Source organism: Biomphalaria glabrata, chromosome 13 (genome assembly GCF_947242115.1).
Source record: "Biomphalaria glabrata chromosome 13, xgBioGlab47.1, whole genome shotgun sequence".
NCBI classification, from domain to species: Eukaryota; Metazoa; Mollusca; class Gastropoda; family Planorbidae; genus Biomphalaria; species Biomphalaria glabrata.
Window position 1 is genome coordinate 31696425 of NC_074723.1, and position 22438 is coordinate 31718862.

General features: G+C 37.7%; 1 protein-coding gene across 1 annotated transcript in view; it reads right to left on the reverse strand.

Annotated features, from left to right (window-relative positions):
• Nucleotides 1-3879: 3879 nt before the first annotated feature.
• The window catches only part of LOC106071194 (enterin neuropeptides-like), a 118727-nt gene continuing 100168 nt past the window's right edge, over nt 3880-22438 (reverse strand). The window contains exon 2 of the mRNA XM_056008574.1: nt 3880-6633. Within this exon, the coding sequence (XP_055864549.1) occupies nt 4324-6633 (2310 nt within the window). The 3' untranslated portion in view covers nt 3880-4323. The remainder of the gene's footprint in view (nt 6634-22438) is intronic.

Sequence of the window (22438 nt, forward strand, 5' to 3'; positions counted from 1 at the left end):
GAGTGTCGGAAATTATAATGGCCCGAAGGTCTTCTAATGTTGGGCTTCACTGCTCTAATGCAACCTTTTAATTGTGGCGCAACCCTCTCGCAAGAAGAAAAATAAAAGATAGTCAGACGCCTCCCTCTCCACAGGTTGGGAATCGCTGCTCTTATGACACTTCGGAACAACATGAAGGGTTGCATGAATTTGGCCTTGCATACGGAATAAGATATATATGATTTTCCCTTGTGTTTTCTCGTTTTAGATTAGAGTTATATATTTTTTTCCATAGCCTTAAAGAAAGAAAAATTTACTTATATAATTATTTTTTTAACAGATGTCTTCAATTACCAAATGGTTAACTTTTTTGTGAGGCAACCTTAATTCAATTGAAAATGTCTTAAGACTTAAGGTTCTTCTTTAATGGTGGCAGGGGAGAATGATCAGAAACAGATACAACATGGCACTGGTATTATTTTTATAGTGTCTACATATTTTTTGGTAGGTCACAGCTGGGATTACGTAGCCACGAGAAATACTGCATTCTTCATTTAATCTTCGGACTTGAAGACAAGACTTTTACATTACTAGCCGGATATGACCCGCAGACTGCAGGCCTTGGTTTTGGTTTTACCCGCCAAGTGTGGGAGAACAAACACACAATTACACATTGCACTCTATCCAAAAGAAATGAAGAATCTAATAGTTAATAAAATAGATGATTTATGAATTGTTCTACTTTCGAATCACAAGAAAGATGATGCCCACTATAAGCTATCCCGACAAGATCAACGTCTAAGCTATCGACACAACAGAATGAGACGTGTCGGAAGCTCAAAATTGGAACCAGTAAAATCTGCCCATGTGGAGTGTCACCAGAGAATGCTGACCATGTCCTCCAGGACTGCTCTCTTTACCAAAAGGCCCGTACAAGACACTGGCCCCAAAACACCCCAATAGAAAAAAAACTATATGGAGAGCTCCCTGATTTGGAAACCACTGCCCGGTTCATCTCATGTATTGGTCTAGTCATCTGAACACTCCAACATAAAAATAAGAGCGGGGAAGAAGAAGAAGTCTAAGCCAATGAATAATTGTGCAAAGTTCCAACCTGGTCAGATCCGAGAATGGGTGTGGAATAAACGTGTTCAAACTATTTAACCAGACAGCAGACAGACACACATAGCCTATAAGCTGTTTACAAAAATAAATAAGTAAATAAAATTCGTAGAAATCAATTCCTACGCTCATATTCAATTTATTTAGTAAATTAAAATACATTTCTAATTTGCCATTAAAAAAAAAAAGTCCACGGTGTGGATCAAACCCACTACATTTGCGTTGTTAGCACGACGAATTCTATCGACTTTGCTAACCTGCCCTACTGCTGTGTTCGCTGACTGAAATAAAAAAGAAAATAGTACTTGCTACAGCACAGGACACTGCAATGAGATAGATGCTACAGAAAGATCATAGGTATCATATACAAAGACAGCATCACAAACGAAGAGATTGGAGACAGGATTAGTACAGCGACTCCAACGATGACCTGCTAACTACTGTCAAAAAAAAACAACAACAACAAAAAAAAAGAACATAAACTAAAACTCTATTACCGTATTACATTTACAAGATCTCACGGGGATGACAAAGACCTTCCTACATGGTACAATACCAACAAGAAGAAGAAGAGGCAGAGAAAGCGATGGGAAGACAACAAAACAGAATAGGCGCACCTGTCATTGAAGGAGACTCTATCCAAGGCAAAAGACGGAGAGGAATGGAGAAAGACAGTCAACAGATCTTGTGTGGTGCCCGAAACGCTCTAAAAGGACTTAGGGCTAGGTGATGATTGCCTGGTCGTGCGGTTTGCGCGCTGGACTGTCGTTTGGACTTTTCGATGGTCCCGGGTTCAAACCCTGCCCGCTACCATCCCCCGCCGTCCTGCGGGAGGTTTGAACTAGGAAGTAACTTATCTTCAACTCTAAAGGAACATCCGAAACAAGGAAAACAAACAAACAGACAGTAATTATATTAAAGGATGGAATTACATTGTAATTATAAAAACTGTCTAGAACTTTCATGTCTGAATATCTCCATTATATCGAATAAATACGAAACATCACCATAACATGTCGACTCCAAATCTGTCATTTTTATAATTCAACACCGACTTGCACCATTCCACATTCACGGTATATTTTGCAATATTCAGTTTCCAACTAACTTCCCCACATTCACGGTATATTTTGCAATATTCAGTTGCCAACTAACTTCCCCACATTCACGGTATATTTTGCAATATTCAGTTGCCAACTAACTTCTCCACATTCACGGTATATTTTGCAATATTCAGTTGCCAACTAACTTCTCCACATTCACGGTATATTTTGCAATATTCAGTTGCCAACTAACTTCTCCACATTCACGGTATATTTTGCAATATTCAGTTTCCAACTAACTTCCAACTTAAAATCAATCTTTTCTATGAAAATAAGCTGAAGCTTACAGTAGGTTATGTGATAAAAAGTATTGAAACGCTATTTCAAACATACCTTCAAGCAAGCTAATCCACACTACTTGTTTGGGAAAGTTAGTACAGTTGGTTGTTGTGCTGGCTACTCAAGACAAAATGGTTAATTTAACACCATGTCTATGAACTCCAAAGTCTCAGAGTATGTTTCTAGTGTGGGTGTTTGAGTATGTAAATTGTGATATTGCTGCGTTACTGTTGCATTTAGTTAGGTTGTTGTGCTGGCTACTCAAGACAAAATGGTCAATTTAACACCATGTCTATGAACTCCAAAGTCTCAGAGTATGTTTCTAGTGTGGGTGTTTGAGTATGTAAATAGTGATATTGCTGCGTTACTGTTGCATTTAGTTAGATATAGTTTTTGTTGGCATGTCAGTATTGTTTGTGTTATGTGCCTTTTCTGTAGTCAGTTTGAGTAACTTATTTAGCTATTATTTTTTTGTTTTTTTTTTTGGTTGGTTGTTTAATTATAAAGCTAGTATGGTTTGGTTTATTTGTCTGGGCTCAGTGGTTAGATGTTAAATTTGATTATTGATTTATTGTTGTGATTATAAATATATTTTAATATAGGCCCTATATATAAATATCGTTGTATGAATTAAAATAAATTGCTTTTTATTATTTTATTAAATTAGTTTATTTTTATTTGTAAGTGTGTCGTCTGGTTGCTTAGGCGACTCTTGCCCCTTGGTCACAGATTGAGGTGCACAGATAGATCCACCCAGCAGCATTACCATCTGGCTACTGTAAATTCTCGCTTGGACAGCTAACAAGTATATATTATTTCAATCATAGAAACCTTTTTTTTTTAAACATGAAGTGACGTTGTCATGTGTTGTAGACAGAACCAATTAATTATTGTTGTAATGCAATGGCGTATTTTATTTTTGTAATGATGGGGGTTCCAATATTTCAACGTGGTCGATACAATTAACAAGAAAAAGGTTTGATCTTTGTTTATTCTACCTTTGTGTGGTGACTAAGTTCTGGTGACTATTAAATTTCTGCTGATATATCATTATATATGCAGTATTACTGACACAAACACACAGAGTCATAACAAGTAAAAAAAACAACAACTAAAAAACAACAACAAAGCTTCTATAAGGGAAAGAACTTCACATTTACATCCATATATCTAAAAACTGTAAGATTTATTTCCCTTTTTTTTATTAATCTTAATTATTGATTCGTGTATTGTTAGGGACAATGAATACTTGTGCAAAATTTCAACATTATCCGAGAATGGGAAATTGGAGAAATAACGTGTACGAAATTTGTACCAGAGAGACAGACAGACAGACAGACAAAATGAGTGACTTGAAATAAGCTTTGTACAAAATATCAAACACAACAAAAGTGAATACAGTGAGAGTTGTTTATTTAAAGCCACAACTCCTCAATGGAATGTCTCTCTCCCTCTTTGTGAAACGGAAGAAATTAAGGACAGAGGAAAAAAAAACTATAAGTAGTTTGATTGGTTGATTTCAGCAGACGTGAGAGAGAGAAAAAAAAAGTGTATACAGTTCTCGAGAGCTGAGAGATTTGAAAAGTCTCACCAACATGACCAAATCCTGGGATAGATCTAGATCTAGTAGTCATAGTGTTCCACTGGACTGTACCAGCTCTGGCGATAGGGAAAAAAAAAAGGTCCTGCAGTCGCAAGATGAGAAATGGACAAAAGAGCGGGGGGACGGGGGGAACATCTCAAGCTTCAAGATGACCAGCCTTCTTCACCAAGCTAGAATCAGTCAGTCATACAAGAACAGACAGCTACGAAAGATGGCGTAATGAGGTCTGGTGAATGGTTAGTGATCAGATTCTGCTCTTTTTTTCCGGCTAGCTTCTTGTGCTGGTCCCGCGCTGTTGGCTTGCTGCTCATCGTTGACCTTGTTGTCACCAGCGTCTTTGTTCGCTTCCACGGAATCGTCATCGGCTTCCTCCAGCAGCGGGTTCATCTGGCTCGAAGAAGGGTCTTCGTATTGCAGCTCGTTGGATCCACCAAAGACGCTCTCGAAGGGGAGGTTATATTGATGCTGTTGAAGCGATGGGATGTAATGCCTTACTGGCAGACCGTAAATTACGCCGTCGTCACCCAATGCGTCGAGGCTTCTCTTTCTGAGCACAATTTTTGCGCCTGTGCCATGTTCCTTATCGTCACCGGTTCCCGGTAATAAATAGTCCTGACCCTCCATTATAGTAGACTCCTCTGTAGATTTATTGTACCTCCCGTTGGGTGATGAGCTGTCAGAATGACCTTTGACCTGCTCGGCGCTTCGTTTGAACTCTTTCTTCTTTAAAAAATTCTGATTTAACCCACTTAATGGGCTTTCGGAGATTCTGTCTAGGAAACGCTTTGGTAGACTGATGCTATGTTGTATATTCTGAACGAAGTCTGACATTCTGTTATGTCCGACACTTCGCTTGCCATAGTAATTCTGATTAAGGCCAGACAATGCACTTTCTCCAATAGAATCAAAATTTCTTTTTCCATAATAGTTTTGTCCAAGCCCAGTTAATGCACTTTCTCCAATGGAATCGAAATTTCTCTTTCCGTAAAAATTTTGACCAAGTCCTGATAAAGCACTTTCCCCTATAGAATCAAAATTTCTTTTTCCATAATAATTCTGACCAAGCCCAGTTAATGCACTTTCTCCAATGGAATCGAAATTTCTCTTTCCGTAAAAATTTTGACCAAGTCCTGATAAAGCACTTTCCCCTATAGAATCAAAATTTCTCTTTCCGTAAAAATTTTGACCAAGACCCGATAAAGCACTTTCTCCTATAGAATCAAAGTTTCTCTTTCCATAAAAATTTTGACCAAGACCCGATAAAGCACTTTCTCCTATAGAATCAAAGTTTCTCTTTCCGTAATAATTTTGGCCAAGCCCTGATAAAGCACTTTCCCCTATAGCATCAAAATTTCTTTTTCCATAAAAATTTTGACCAAGCCCTGATAAAGCACTTTCCCCTATAGAATCAAAATTTCTCTTTCCGTAATAATTTTGACCTATCCCTGATAAAGCACTTTCCCCAATAGAATCGAAATTTCTCTTTCCATAAAAATTCTGGTTTATCCCAGACAATCCACTTTCTCCAATGGAATCAAAACTGCGTTTGCCAAGGTAATTTTGATGAATTCCAGACAAACCGCTACTTCCAATTGAATCAAAACTTCTTTTGCCATAAAAATTTTGATTCATACCAGACAATCCACTAGCTCCAATGGAATCAAAGCTTCTTTTGCCCAGATAGTTCTGATGAATCCCCGATAATCCACTTTCACCAATAGAATCGAACCGTCTTTTTCCGTCAAAAAATCTTCCATCTCTCTTGCCGATAAAGTTTTTATACATCCCCGACATACCGCCTCGACTCACGAGGTCAAAATTTCGTTTTGGTGAATATTGCCACCTATTATTTCTGTTGTTCCGCCTTGGTTCCAGGTAGTTTTGGTGAATGCCTGTCAATTCACTCTCACTGATCAGATCAAACTGACGTTTCCCCATGTGGTTTTGATATAAGCCAGAAAGACTCGACTCTCCGATGGAGTCGAAATTTCTCCTTCCTATAAAGTTTTGATGTATTCCGGAAAGACTACTTTCACCTATGGAATCGAACTGTCTTTTGGATAGTCGATTACGCAGAAGACTGGAGGTATCGATATTGTTTCTTCTACCCATGTAGTTCTGATGAATGCCGGAAAGACCACTTTCGCCGATGGAGTCGAAGTGCCTCTTGGCGTCGTATTTTTCACCAGAACCAGACACACCATTCAACATCAGCTCAAAGCTAGCTTTAGCGTCATTCGATTCTGAATTTTCACCGAGCTCTTCACGACTGAGGTCTCCAGACCTGTCTTCGTCGTTGAATTGCCTCTTATGCCTGTGGCCCAGGCCTGACGGTGCCACCACTTCTTGGAGCGCGGATCGCTTGACCACATCCGCGTGCAGGCCAGGCTTGCTGGACTTTGGATCTGCCGCGGGTTTGTCTTTGGTGACGATTGAGCTGACGGACAATGAATTGTTGATCTCGGCTTTCGCTGTGGACGAAGGAGAAATGCCGACGTATGACTGAGTAACTGCGGCAGAGTCGGGTAGTTTGACATCTTTTGAGACCTGTAAAAGAAAAATAAATAAATGTTAAACACTTTATTATATTATATTATATTATATTATATTATATTATATTATATTATATTATATTATATTATATTATATTATATTATATTATATTATATTATATTATATTATATTATATTACTAAGTTTCCTTGAGATAAATTTAGGTATTTTTATTTTATTTTTAAGGCTTCTTGTTGTGCGAGAGACACTTAACACACACCACGATTTCCGCCGTGATCCGAGGAACATTCTTGCCAATTTTTTTCAAGATTGGTCAAACGGTTTTGATCTCTATTTGGGACATACGTACATACATGCCTACATACATACATACTCCTTACACTGTGCTTTATATATTAGATATTATCATATCATATCATATCATATCAGGATGGCTGCCTGGTCGCGCGGTTTGCGCGCTGGACTGTCGTTCAGATTTATCGATAGTCCAGGGTTCAAACCCTGTCCGCTCCCATTCCCCGTCGTCCTGCGGGAGGTTTGGACTAGGAAGTAATTATCTTCAACTCTGAAGGAACATCCGAAACATGGAAAACATTTTACAAACAAACATATCATATCATATCATATATTATATTATATATGTATTTATCTATTAACAAAAATATGTCATGCAAACAAAATATTATTGACAACACACTTTCCCGCACTAAGTAGCCGACCTAGTGGGAACCCGATGCAAAATACAAAACGATTTATGCCGTACGGTCAATGGGAAGTAATCAGTTTATGAGATGGCGGTGGAGTTATCTCCTTGAAGAGCGCGGGAAGTGTCGTCTTAATTTATTAAGCCGAAGAGCTAATGCGACGTTCAGACGCAGCATAGATCGGAAGATATGTAATTCTTTCCCTTGATCTGTAAGGCTAATAATTTGATCGAAATGATTTGTTTTCATTCGCTCTGCACGCAATGTATCTTAGAATGGCTTTTTTTTTGGTTTTTAAATTAAGGTAGTAGTAATGGTAGTATAGCGTAATAAAAGTATGATCGAATTGAAGAGCGGGGCATGCGGGGCTACAGGAGAAAGGGGCTCCCACAATTGAGTTTTTAAAAAATCCATATTTCGACGGGTCAGCAACTTAACTTTTTCTTATTTAATTTTTTTTTTCTCATTTTTTCGACAATACTTTAAATCTACAGCTTGCAATAATTTGCATATTCCGGGATGTCCGCTAATAGTGCGTAAACTCATTTTACAAACAAACATATCATATCATATCATATCATATCATATATTATATTATATATGTATTTATCTATTAACAAAAATATGTCATGCAAACAAAATATTATTGACAACACACTTTCCCGCACTAAGTAGCCGACCTAGTGGGAACCCGATGCAAAATACAAAACGATTTATGCCGTACGGTCAATGGGAAGTAATCAGTTTATGAGATGGCGGTGGAGTTATCTCCTTGAAGAGCGCGGGAAGTGTCGTCTTAATTTATTAAGCCGAAGAGCTAATGCGACGTTCAGACGCAGCATAGATCGGAAGATATGTAATTCTTTCCCTTGATCTGTAAGGCTAATAATTTGATCGAAATGATTTGTTTTCATTCGCTCTGCGCGCAATGTATCTTAGAATGGCTTTTTTTTTTGTTTTTAAATTAAGGTAGTAGTAATGGTAGTATAGCGTAATAAAAGTATGACCGAATTTAAGAGCGGGGCATGCGGGGCTACATGAGAAAGGGGCTCCCACAATTGAGTTTTTAAAAAATCCATATTTCGACGGGTCAGCAACTGGACTTTTTCATATTTCATTGTTTTTTTTTCTCATTTTTCGACAATACTTTAAATCTACAGTTTACAATAATTTGCATATTCCGGGATGTCCGCTAATAGTGCGTAAACTATAAAAATTTTCATTCCATTTTTTGTTACTAAAACATGCATATTATGAAATTTATTTTTATTAAACGAACGAAAAGTAAATGCAATTTAGAAGTACTCTCTCTCTCTCTCTCTCTCTCTCTCTCTCTCTCTCTCTCTGGCATGCTTTTAGACATTAGTATTTTTTACTTAAGCTTTCGAAAAAAGTGTAGGGGCCTCCACAAACTGTTGCCCCGGGGCCACCTCATGATTAAATCCGGCACTGTATGGAAGATTTACATCAATGCTCTTGTAACGAGAACATCTAGAGTGCTAAATTGTTGTTTAGAAATGAACTTATCTATGTAGAAATTGTTTGGACCAAGAAATATGTGGAATCTAAATCTGGACACTTCGTACACGTTATGTCTCCCAAACCCAATCTCGGATCAAGCGGAAAATTTTGCCACTATTATTGCCTGACAACATATGAATCAATTTAAACATTAACCAATTAGTTAATTAATTATTTTGTTTGGTATTTCGAACTTGACCGAATGGGTGGTATAAGCTGAATTAGTCCCCTTTATAGGTTGTCGTCTGAGACTAAGTGAACACAAACATGAAATAGAAACTATAGATAACTATACTATCTTCCATGTTCATAGACTCTTCGCTAGTACAGTGGTTACCGTGTTGAGAAGTCTTAGAATGCTTTAGCCCACGAGATCGAATTCAGGTCATTTACTTTTTAAAAAAAATTAATACATTTAAAAAGCGATCACCCAGATACCCCGTTCTTTCTCCCCCTACCCCTTTCCAACTGGTCCAGACAAGCGATAGGATGATACCGTATTGAGAAAGCTAAAAGCATGAAATTTTGCTAAACAAAACAATGGTAAAATATTTATAATCACACAGATTTATTATTGTTAGTTAATTATTGTTATTAATCTATTACAAAATTAATTACATAGCTCATCCAAACTAATTGATACACTTAATATACGCATTGTCTAAAAAAAAAGTATTTTGCTTGTTAATAATTCCTTTTCTTCAAACAAGCTACTGCCATACAGTTTCACCTATCCTGCTTCTGACACCAAGAACTTCATCTCTCTTCACAAATATATACAAATTAAGAATATCACAAAACAACACGGCAGTCTATCTATGTTTAGTTTTACTTTGATCGTTCGCTTGTGTGACGTGATCAGGCTTTTATTTGAATTTCCCGAGGCCCAGTCGTGACGCCCCACTTAAGTGAATGCACATTGGAAGATTGAGCGTCCTCGAGTGATAGACGCAATAATTCTAGAGGCGAAAATCGTCAAATTGTGTTTATGAAGACGATTACGGAATTCCCTTCATTGGAGCTTCCAGTCTGTATTATGTCTAACTTCCCTGAGGAGCCTGCATTACTGGCGACCACAGGCTGATGTAGGAATGTGTTGACGAATGCAGATAGTGAATTCTAGAAATTGGGAGAGAGGGGGGAGCGCTTGCAGATCACGTGATCTAATTTGCTCTTGTGGCTGCACCTCTTATTACGGGCTCGTTAAGTTAGATCGCGGGTTTTGTGGGGTGAGTTGAGCCAGTGGGCCTGATTGGCAGGTCAGCCTTGGGGTAGGAGGTAGATACGAGGTTCCTCTTCTACCCAATTCTTATTTTGTTTTAATGTACTTAGAAGTAATGCTGTCAGATGGTTGGGTCAAAAACATGAACTTAATGGAAGGCTAATAGTTTACAACTGTTTCTTTAAAAATCTCATAGTAAGATATCGGCTTAGAAATTGTTTCTTTTTCAAGTTTAAGTCGCCAAATGAGTTTCTTTCTTCTTTTTTTTTTTTACTTTCTCACCTTTCTTTATTCTTACATTAATTTATTCCTTCTTTCTTTCTTTTTTTTTCTTTCATTTTTCTTTCTTTTCATTCTTTGTAATTATCCTTTTTTTCCTTTTTCTTTTCTCTCTTTTTTTTATGAAATCTTTCTTTTTCTTTCTTTCGTTCACTCTTTTCATCTTTTATTTGTTTAAAAAACTCTTGCTTTATGTGACCCATTATTGGGCCTGGGGCCATAAAAAGATCCCACACTAGTGACATAGGCGAAGCCATATTTTTTTTTTCGGGGGAGGGCGGGGTGGTGGGGGGGAAGCAAAGCAGCTTTCACAAAATCTGCAAGAAAGTGGGGGTGAGGGGGTTTGAATCCTCCGTTGTTTCATTATGTGCAGTAAGGAAAAGTTCCTATAGCTCGGACAGTACCTTGTCCATCCATTCCTCTCAGAAGCGCTACGCCTACTGCCCATGGAGGGCGCTGGCATCCTCCAATTCTTCTGAGCCTTTCATCTACACGCCCGAACCCCCAAGCTGTTGTAGATCTGCCTCCACATCGCCAATCCATCGTATTCGGGGTCTTCCTTTGGGTCGCCTGACTTTTGCTTTTCCCTGTATTCAATTTTTGCTCCTCTGTTCTCATTCTTTCAAAGTAACCCGACCCAGAGTAGTCTCTTCTTTTTTTTAAAAACATATTCCTTCCTTATAGGTGGGACTTCGTATAATTGATGTAGCTCATGGTTAGTGCGTGTCTTCCTCCTCTCTCTCCCACCTCCCAGTTTACTCGTGTATACAGGGCCGGTCTTAGGCCACTGCAACCTATGCGGCCGCAGTGGGCCCCGCACTTTCATAGGCCCCGCGCGATGCGAATTCATGAAAATGTCCTGAGATTATTAAAATCTTCTGAAAACTCATGCAAATCTTAAAACAGACAAAATTGTCATTTCGATGTGTCATTCAATATGGGAAACGCCAATCCTACTCGCGATAAAAAAAGGCATTGTCAGCAATAACAATAAGCCGAATTTTAATCAAAACAAGAACTTCAAATACTTAATTTACTTCAATAGTCACTAGCAAACAAATATAGATCTAAATCTATGCCGACCTCTTATATAAAAATAAACAAAAGCGATATTTTGCTAGTCGATAGTAAATCTTAAAGGCAGATCTGAATGTTTATCGGCTTTTTGTTGGAAAACTACTGTAGATGGCTCGTAAAGTTAAATTGACAGTGATTTTTGTAATTAGTAAAGTCAAAGACAAAATTATTTTCTAATACAAAATCTTAACTTTCAATGATTATCCTTATCACAACCCAAATTAGGCCCCGCGCAATCCGTTTCGCATAGGGCCCCGCAACCTGCGTGTTTAGCACCAAGTACCTTATCACTGACCGGATATGGTCAGTGTGCTAGTTAGGCATAAGTGGTTCACGTGTATAGCCTTCACTAGACGCCTCCCCTCTTTTAAGATAAAAAAAAAAAAAACTGGACAAGATTAAAATATGTCGGTCAAAGAATTTTTATAGGCGAACATCCAACGGAAATCTTCGGGGACACTTTTAGCTTCGTTATTGAGACGTACTTGACCTAACTGACCTATACAATAATGCCTCGGTTACATTCAACGCGAGCCCAACTTAAAAGACCCCCAAAATGAGCACATTCATTGATTTTACAATATGGCTTGCGTGTCAGGGGGTTATTAAAGCATCAAAAAAAAGGGGGGCGGGGGGCATCTTACCCCTCCCACATCCGTTCCTAATTTTCCGACATCACAAAATGACGAGAAGGGAAAAAAAAACAAACTCGTTGCTTGTTCCCGGCCCTCTGGAATTGGTTTTAATGTGATAAATGCGAGAACATTGACGGCCCATCGAGTTACGTCCCTTTCTGTCGTCCGCTCCATTGACGTTTCGGTGACGTCATAGAGGACAACACTATTTAAAGGACGCTATCGTCAATGGTCGTAGCTATTCTTCCGGTGGTCAACGCGTGCTAATCGTAGACTGTGTTTTATTTCTAGTGTCCAGAGAACCAACCAAATTTCGACCCTTTTTCCCTAAAAGCAAAGAAAAATGTACCCTCCCTCCCCCCCTTTTTTTTTTTTATAAATTTAGACCAAAGTCAAGTTTATGCAAGGCAGTGATGCCTTGAAGAAGTATTAAAAATTCGACATTTTAATATTTTATACTTTTCAAAGTTCTGATGCTACCATCGCATTGGTATTTTTGAAAGCGAATCATTTTATCATTTAATTATTTTTTTAAAAATAATTATGCAAGCATTTTTATTTTTATAAATATACACCATGTTTACAACTATAATATAAAACTGAAAATAAGGCGTAAGTATTTGTATGTGACGGCGACACTCCCGGCTAATACAACATGGCATAAATGTTCCTTAGATCGTGACAGAGACCGTAGTGTATGTTTAAATGCCCCTAACACAATTTAAAACTAAAAAATATGTACCCAATTGATCTCTATTAAAGCACGAAAGCCCGCAGGCCGCAGGTTACATCCGGCTAGTTCACTATTGATAGTAAAAAAAGAAAACACAGGATACTTTATCACACAAACACTACATTTGCATATTTTTAAATATTTTAAAATATTTCCTAAAAAAAAATATTAAAAATATGTATCACTAAATTAAGCGTATTCTGTTACATATGCTGCTTACATTTAAAATAAAATAAACTCTTTTTTTTTTTAAGCGAAAGAATGGATTTAGTATGCATATTACTATTAGTCGAATGTAGGCTAATTTAAAACATCCTTTAATAAACAATGTTCCATATATGCACACGCCAACAGAAATACTAGCGCAGACACTAATGAAGAGATTCAACCAAAGAGAAGCGTTTCTTTCTTGAGGTCTTGAATGAGAGATTGGCCCCTTTAGAAAATCGGATAGTCATTCCATAACATCAGATACTCCAGATTTATACTGAAATATATCTTTGCAATCATTAGTTCACTAAATACATAGAAATATTAACACTGTAATAGTAATAAGATTAATATACGATCGTATCTCCGCATTATGGGATCAAGAAACATGAAAAGGACCAAGATGCATGTGTGTATTCGCTCAATGAATTCCTTATGTTGTGTTTGTTCTATTTATGTGAATGTTTCTGTTGTATTGCTTTTATGTGAGAAAAGAGTCCTTGTAATCACAAGAAATTTCCATAAGGATCAAGCAGTCTCTTAGTCTTAATCTTAGTCTTAATCTTAGTCTTAATCTTAGTCTTAATCTTAGTCTTAATCTTAGTCTTAATCTTAGTCTTAATCTTAGTCTTAAACTTAATCATGTCGGCACAATTTTTGTACGTACACGTGTCTTTTTTTTTTTGTCTTGTTGGAGTAGTTCATAGCTTCTGATATCGAAAGCTGCCTATTTACCTTCCCGAGTAGACCACTTCGGGGGCCGATTCTGAGTTTGTGTTTTCACACAAACTTTTTTCGTAATATTGTTTCTATATGTACATAGGGTGCTCGTTCGGCGGGGGTCCCACCGACCCATTGCGTACAGGCCCATTCTATCCTTTTACCCAAATGCCCACACAGTCAGACCGCCCGTACACATTCTGTTGTTTGAAAATAAAAACCAAAGCGCATCACTACAAAATATAAAGGTTATAAAAGTAAGCCTAGGAATCTCGATAATAGAAAATCAAAGCATGGTTACAAAGTTAACGCATCTTATCTATTCAAATGAATACTTAGCTTATAAAAATCTTTTTATTCATGTCTAGTTCTATATATGAATCTAATTTTTCTCTCTCTTATTTAGATCTAGTACCGGTACCTTTTAACTCTTTCTCTCCGTAATTATTTACCACATTCTGGCGGAATCAACGCTGGTATCGTCAGTTAGGAGAGAAAGAGTTAAGGAATTTCCGTTTTCTCTAGAAAAGTCTCACGTCCTGCCTTGACCACGTCATTTGTGACGTCAATGTCGTCTGCATTTCGTCTTCGGATAAGTCAATGGAAAAACTTAATTTTCCCTGACGGGACGAACAGTTACCCGGGTACACTGGACGTCCGGACGATATTGATGTATAGATAGCATGGGAGTTGAAATGGACGAGCTAAGACAAGGTCAGAGTAGAGCACAGAGGTCACAAACAAGGCACATATACGAGATTGTTTACGATAAACTAAACACTGTGGATGTTAAGCTGGACTTCTCTCCTGCCAACTATTAAAGCAGAATTTAGCTAAAATTTTTGTATCTCACTTCGTGGTAATAGTAAAGTTCCCCCTTTCAGAGCTTGTGATCTATGGGGCAGATGATGTAAAGGTCATCTGTTTCATTGACCCACGGTTAACGAAGGTGTCATGTGGCCAGCACAACGACCAACCGCATTTACTTTTCCCCAGCTAATGTCACGCACCCATAAGAGCTGGGTGGACTCAGGGGCTCCCTAAGGATCCCGAAAGTAAAAAGTCCCAGTCTTTACCAGGATTCGAACCCGGGACAACCGGTTCGGAATCCAAGCGCTTTACCACTCAGCCACCGCGCGTCCATCTCACTGTGTGGCAGTTGTTTATCATATCAAATCTCATTTTGTACCTCTTAAATAAGGTTCAAGTCACAGAGTGAAGGGAGATGAGGTGGCTGAGCGGTAGAGCGCTTGGCTTGTAAACCAAGATTCCGGGTTCGAATTCCGGTGAAGACTGGGATTTTTAATTCACATAAATAGAGCAGACAAAACATAAAGATTTCGTTAAGTGACAACGCACACATGTCTTGATCCTGTTCACGTTTCCTAGTCCACGAGTAGTTCTGATACAGTCTTGGACTTTAATTGGCTCATCGTTGAAATCTTCAATATTGAAATTATTTTGTCTTAAAACCTGAAGAGGTTAGGGGATTTGACTCTGCACTGATAACATTTGCAGAGAAATTTTTATTAGAATTTAAAAAAAAAGCGTATCAACACTTCTTTAATTCCGTACACCTTATACACCAAAAAGCAAGCTATTTATAGTTTATCCGCAATGTATGTAACTCTCCAATAGGCCGTGGCTATATGTGTATTAGTAACGTCAAACAAAAAGATTGAACTACAAAGCAAGCTTTTTAAACGAATTTTCATAAAATTCCAGTTTGGCGCCTTATCACATCTGAAGAAAAAAAAAAAAGATAATGAAAACCAAAATAGTAACCCTCCATCATGGGCGTAGCCGAAGGGAAGGGGGGTTTCAACCCCTATGCCTGAGGGGGTGGTGGTGGAATTATTTGACTGATTTTCGCGGTATGTAATAAAGATAATTTTGTATAACCCCCCCCCCCGTATTAAAATTCTGGCTACGCCCATGCCCTGTAAAGTAACGCAACAGCTACCTACAAGGATGTGATAGTATTTGTTCACTACAACGTTGATACCTGATTGGAGCGACTTGTACTTTAGCTTAATGTCGAGACTGCGAGGAGTTTTAATCTTAACGGAAACTTGTTAGATTTAAAGGCACATAACTCTGCATTTAAACAGCACGAAAGAAGAATGTGTTCAACTCAGTTTGTCAGTCTCTGAAATGGCGGTAGTTGTTGTTTTTTTTTATCAAGAATTGCCATTGCCCAGCTTTGACTAAAATCTTGTATCCAGAGTTCATTTTCATTGACTAGATCTGTTTAGCGTTGTTAGTGTTAGATAAGTTTAACATTGATTGTCCTAGATCAATTTTTCTCAAACTTTTTCCTGAACGGAACACTTCGTACATTCTGACTGTCTAGTGGAACACTTTGCTTATTTTATTTTAGAAAGATTGATTCACGTGGTGGCCTTCTAGTTAATTTTTTCCAGTAGTTCGCGGAACACCTATTCAGGCCTCGCGGAACACTAGGGTCCCGCGGAACACAGTTTGGGAAGCACTGTCCTAGATAGATCCACGTTTAAAAGTGGGTTTGGATATGAATGTTTGATCTTGTACTTAATTAATTGAAAGCTAAACACGGAAGCTGACATGACGTCGTGCTGAGCCTTCCTCTTCAGTTTGTCCGCTTACAAAGTTAATTAAATGACTGTTTTTTCACGTTTCATTTAATTTGTTGACATTTCCAGCATTTTTTTCCCCTTTTAAATAACATTTAAGAGTTAAAACTATTTTTTTTTCGAAGGTATAACTTGTAAGTCAAAGCATTCTGCAATAGGATAGTTTGTAATGTTTGTATTGGCCTGTTTGGAACTACGCTTCATAAAAAAAAAGTTCCCCTTTCAGACTTTGCGAGCTATAGGGCAGATGATGTTAAGTGCCCACGGTTAACAAGGGTTGTGGCCAGCACAACGACCAACCGACACCGACTTAACTTTCCCAAACTAGTTTTTAAGTACCTATTAGAGCTGGGTGGACTCAGAGGTGCAGTGGCTGATTGGTTAAGCGCTTGGCTTCTGGAACTAAGGTCATGGGTTCGAGTCTCATTGAAGACTGGCATTGTGAATTTCGGGGTCTGTAGAGGCGCCCCTGAGTACGCCAAGCTCTAATGGGTACCTTAATTTAGTTGAAGCGGCAAGTAAAGGTTGTTTATCGTTGTGCTGGCTACATGACACCCTGCTCGCTAACCGTTGCAAGAAGGGGTAAACATGTTATACTGTTGTTGTTTGTTAAACCCAACCTTTATTAGTTATTAAGAGAAAATGGCTCTATAAGTTGTATAAACGAGGTATTGTCTTTTTAAAAAATATTTTTCTAAACTGGAATTGTTTTTTGCCTTCGAATGATATCAACGTCATAATTTGTTGTTTTTTTTTATCAAAATAATAGTTGTTCCATAACAAGCTTTCTTTCAATGAAACAAGGGTTGACCTTAGCAGTGACGGCCTTTGCGGTGCGCGTGGCACTGGACTAGTATCAGGGCCACGAATATTTGTAGGCTACATGGGCTGACGGTGACAAAATATTCTCTTTAACGGAGGACCCCTCTCCCCCCTAAGCGCGTCGCTGGGCTTCTCCATTCGCCACCACCCTAAGGCCGCCTCTACTAATAAGAAACAATAAGGAATCCAATTCCATAAAAACACCCTCATTATTGGTCCGCCCCTAAAAACATTTGAAGACAAGTTCATTTGTTTGTCTCTCATTTACTTCTCTACAGTGGATTGTTTCAATCAACATTCTATTTATAGCCAGCGACTTTCATTACACAAGTAGATTTATTGCACCAGCTCCAACTTTCCATCTCAGTTTCTCTACGCCTGACCACGCCTGACCATGCCTGACCATGCCTGACCATGCCTGACTAGATGTGTACTGAACGCACTACCCGAAAAGAAATATAAAACTATTTTTTTTTTGTTTTCCGGGGATTATTATTTTACAACAATAATGGACAACCAAGTACGTTCAATTACCAAGGACTTGCATATTTCAATTTACAATAGAGCCTATACATGTAATTAAATCTAATAAGCATCACATATTTTTTTTTTTTTAGATTTGCACAACAAAGTTTACGCACAATAATTTCCTCTTTATTTTAAAAGAAGAACTGATTTGTTTACAAATTTAACTATGAACTACTAAAGAGAACAGTTTACCACAATGTTTTTACTAGATAAAGGGATGTATAGTTTGATATGGTAGTCATTTTAGTGCAAACTCATCAGTACTAAAAAAATATGCATTAATTTTAAATGGTGGATAATTTATTTTCACTAATAAGGATAGAGTTGTACATGAATGAAGAATGGCTGCCTGGTCGTGCGGTATTCGAGGTGGACTAGGGTCTTGTCACATACTCGTTTGAGACTCACTGTGACATGAACTGATTTCGTGGTCACTTGATTATCTCGTGCCTTTAGCAAGGAAAAAGCGATCGGTCTGTAACTGACCACGAAGTGAAAACCTCAGTCATTTTTCTGGTCCTTTTAGTCGTAGAGTAAGAAGGTAAATGTAGTTCTCAGCTACAATAAGTACTTAGTGAAGTTTAGTTTATTCTGATATGGAGTTGTGACTTCACCATTTATTTTGTGATGTTAATATTTATGCCTTTGGGGCTGGAACAGCCAAATTATGTTTATTCCATAAACTCGGTGTCTGCTACGAAGAGGATGGCTGCCTGGTCGTGCGGTTTGCGCGATGGACTGTCGTTCGGATTTATCGACGGTCGATGGTTCAAAACCTGCCCGCTCCCATCCCCCGTCGTCCTGCGGGAGGTTTGGACTAGGAAGTAAACTATCTTCAACTCTGAAGGAACATCCGAATTATGTAAAACAAAACAATCTTTTTTCAGGGTATTTAGTGTGATGTACTCGTTGTTGAAGTAGTAAGCTCTGAGAGACACTCGCGCCAGCAGAAGTACAGAAACACCAAGAGAGACGTGGACAATAGAACTACACATTCGTGAAACCCAGCGACCAGATGTGTTACAGGTCTCGAAGGTCATACCCTGCCTGCTGCCATCCCCCGTCGTCCTGCGGGATGTTTGGGCTAGGATGTCGATTAAATTCAGAATTTAAAGGAATAAAAACACGTCAAAAATTCTACAAACATTTTACAATTTAAAGGTTTACCGTATTATTGATACATTGATACAAGTACTTTATTTTTTTTTAATTTCTGTACCTACTAAGATATCTTTAAGTAAGACAATCATGAAAATTCATTTTTTTTTTTAAATGAAAATCTGGCACTTCAAGTTCATTAAAAAAAAAAACTTATAATTTTTGGGTGAAAATGATGTCGGTCTATTGCAACGCAGAACGACCTGACCGCTGCACATGACGAGAGCCAAATTACAGGGACGATGCAATTAAGTAGCAGGCCATTAGTTCAGCAGTTCTGTGGAACCATTCTACAATCAGATCATCCAGAGTGATTGGATGGCACTCTATATTTCAAGCCTTCATGTTCGAACAGGAGAACTAAATTACCACGCTTGAAATTTTCAGAAAATTAAGTCTGATCTGCTTGTGTGTGTGTGTGTGTGCGTGCGTATATGAGTGCGTTGATGTTTATTAAAAAAAAACACCTGATTCTTCCGTTTGGAACACAAGCCTCGTTTTGGCAACACTGTCAGACGAAGTTCCCCAAGAACATGTTTTGGCATAGAGCCGCCGGTGTCGATGCATTCTAGCAACGAGGCAATAAGGATAGTCAACAACAGATAATACTAGCAGAAAGGGGAATAAATCCACATATACATCCACATATCTCAATATGTAGCATTCGTTTCCCTTTATCGATACAAAACAAAATAATGAATAACCATTTATTAATTGATTAATTGGTTATCTTTTTTTATTGATTGATGTTTTGTTAGGAGCAGGAAATAATTGTGTTAAGTTTCCACTTGATCCTAAAATGGAAAGTGGAAGAAATAACGTGTACAAAAATCGCACTAGACAGACAGACAGACAGATTTGATAGAAGATTTGTAAAAATTGGAACCTTTGGAAGACCAGACCGGCAAACAGGAGCGACACGAGACAAGAAACGTCTGCTCCTCAGTGCTCGTCATGACCTCAGTGTGCGACTTAAGAGATGTCAATGTACTTCCTGATCAATACAATCATTTTTTTTTTACCCCAGAACTTCTGAGAGCAAAGCTTCAATCTTTTTTAGACACCTCATCGATATCAATCATTTTTCGACATCTTATTGATATCAATCATTTTTCGACATCTCATTGATCTCAATCTATTTTAGACATCTCAGATATCAATCATTTTTCTACATCTCATTGATCTCAATCTATTTTAGACATCTCAGATATCAATCATTTTTCTACATCTCATTGATCTCAATCATTTTCTACATCTTATTGATATCAATCATTTTTCGACATCTCATTGATCTCAATCTATTTTAGACATCTCAGATATCAATCATTTTTCTACATCTCATTGATCTCAATCTATTTTAGACATCTCAGATATCAATCATTTTTCTACATCTCATTGATCTCAATCATTTTCTACATCTCATTGATCTCAATCATTTTCGACATCTCATTGATCTCAATCATTTTCTACATCTCATTGATCTCAATCTAAATATAGCTCGAAATCAAAGCATAGGATAGATTCGAACTTTTACTGTAATACTAACTACATGAAAATGATTCAATACGTTTGAAAAAAATATAATGGAAATGTATGGGTTAGTTTTGTTCTGCCCGTAGAAAACCGTAACTGTATTGTAGAAAAAGAATGTGCGCTATGGTTTCTAATTCCCGGGTCTTAGGATGGATGATATTTTATCTTGGAGCTTTGGAATCGGGGTTGGAGATTCGTTTATTGACGTAGCTCTAATTGGTACTTTGCCATCCTTTGAAGAGAAGATTACGTTTTTTTTCTGATATTGTGCTGGACACATTATCTACTAACAGTTTTTTTTTTTAGACATTGATTTTTGAAGGAAAATAGGTTTGTTCAACAGTTCATCATCAGTAGTGACGTATGTCCGCCACAGCGGCTGCTGTCGTCTGGTAGCCATATAGTAACAAAGTAAATTGATGCGCCTAGGGGTATGGACGTCCCAGGAAGGTAGTTTAACTAAGTTTAATAAAGCATTTTTTGTAACTAACCAATGACTTTAATTATATCCCATAACTCGCAGTACTTTAAGGAAAAACAAGTTAGATTTATGTAACAAAATACGTAATTCGTGTAATTAACATTTGAAATAGATTTAGACTAACAAGAATAAATCTGTGCGATTAGAAATATTTTTACTAATTGTTTTTGTTTAGCGCAGGGATGGACAACCTTTTGCTTCCGTGCGCCAATGTTTTTTTTTTCATTTCTAATTCAGTTGCGCCACTTGCAATTTTACATGTTACTTTCCTTTAATGTATAGTAATTTGTACATATTTGGTTTGTTATACACATCTGTTTATAGTAAAGGAGGGGATTTAAGAAAAAAAACAACAAATAACTTTACTTATTAAGTCGGTCTTTGATAACGTTTTTTGGTTTGTTTGTTTTGTTAACACTTTGTGTGGATCAGTTGGGTTGGAGGGTTTATCTAGGATAAGGTTTCCGTGGTGGCTTTTTAAAAGCAATTTTTAAATCGTTGCTCGGCTTGAATTTGTTTTCGAGGGCTCAAGCCTACCCAAGTCGATACACTAGCCACTAATCTAGCAAAGTGCTTATGAAAAAAGAAGGCTTTATAGTTATCAATTGTTATTTTAATTTTTTTAGGTGACGACCTAACTATCTACACAAGGTTTATCTCCCTTTAGCTAGTACTGCCTCTATATAGAACGAAATTAAATTAATTAATTGATAAAATAATAGGTTCAAGTTTAAATAAGAAATAAGAGATAAGATAATTTTGAATTGGTCCAATCAAATGGAAATTCGATTTGACTACTATTGACCATCTCAGCGTAAATACTAAACAATATGACCAGTTTCAACGTGAGAGAACGGGAGGTGGGGAAAGTAAGGTGAACAAGATTCCAGACAGACAAGAGTTGATACAAGCTTTGTAATAACAAATTATTGGGTATTTCGAGTATGAGTACTGTTCTGATAGGACAGACGATATGGCGGTCTGATCTGTCTGATCCGGAGCAGCAGCCGTGAGAGTACGCACGGACTGGGTTTATTAAATAATGAGATATATACTTATGTAGGGCTGACTGGTAGCGAGGTATGCGCTTTGGACTGTCGTTCGGTGGTCTCGAGGGTTCCGGGTCTCAAACCGTACCCTCTACCTTCCCCGATGTCTTGCGGAAGGTCTAGGCTAGGATTTAATTATCTGCAGAATCGTAAGGAACATCGGAAACATGTAAAATAGTGTTCATATATTGTTGTATGGCCGGCCTTAGATAAATGGAGGCGAAGTGAATTTGGTGGCCTCATATGAAATAGAAAAATAAAAAAATAAACGGATGAAAAATGTATGCAATTTATTAACAACCAAATGTACTCCAGCAATAATATTTAGGAAACGTTTCGCTATTTCATCCTGTTTAGAGACCCATATCAGCAATAGCAAATTACACTAGTAACTGAATAACAAAGTTGTCTTATTACTGGTATTACTGGTTTAATAACACAATCTTTTATTCTCCTTCTTACAGGGCTCTTTAAGGGCTGGATATTGATATTATAAATCTGTGAATTATCCCTCTTACAACTCATTAATAGCACTACAGTATGGCTTCCGAAATG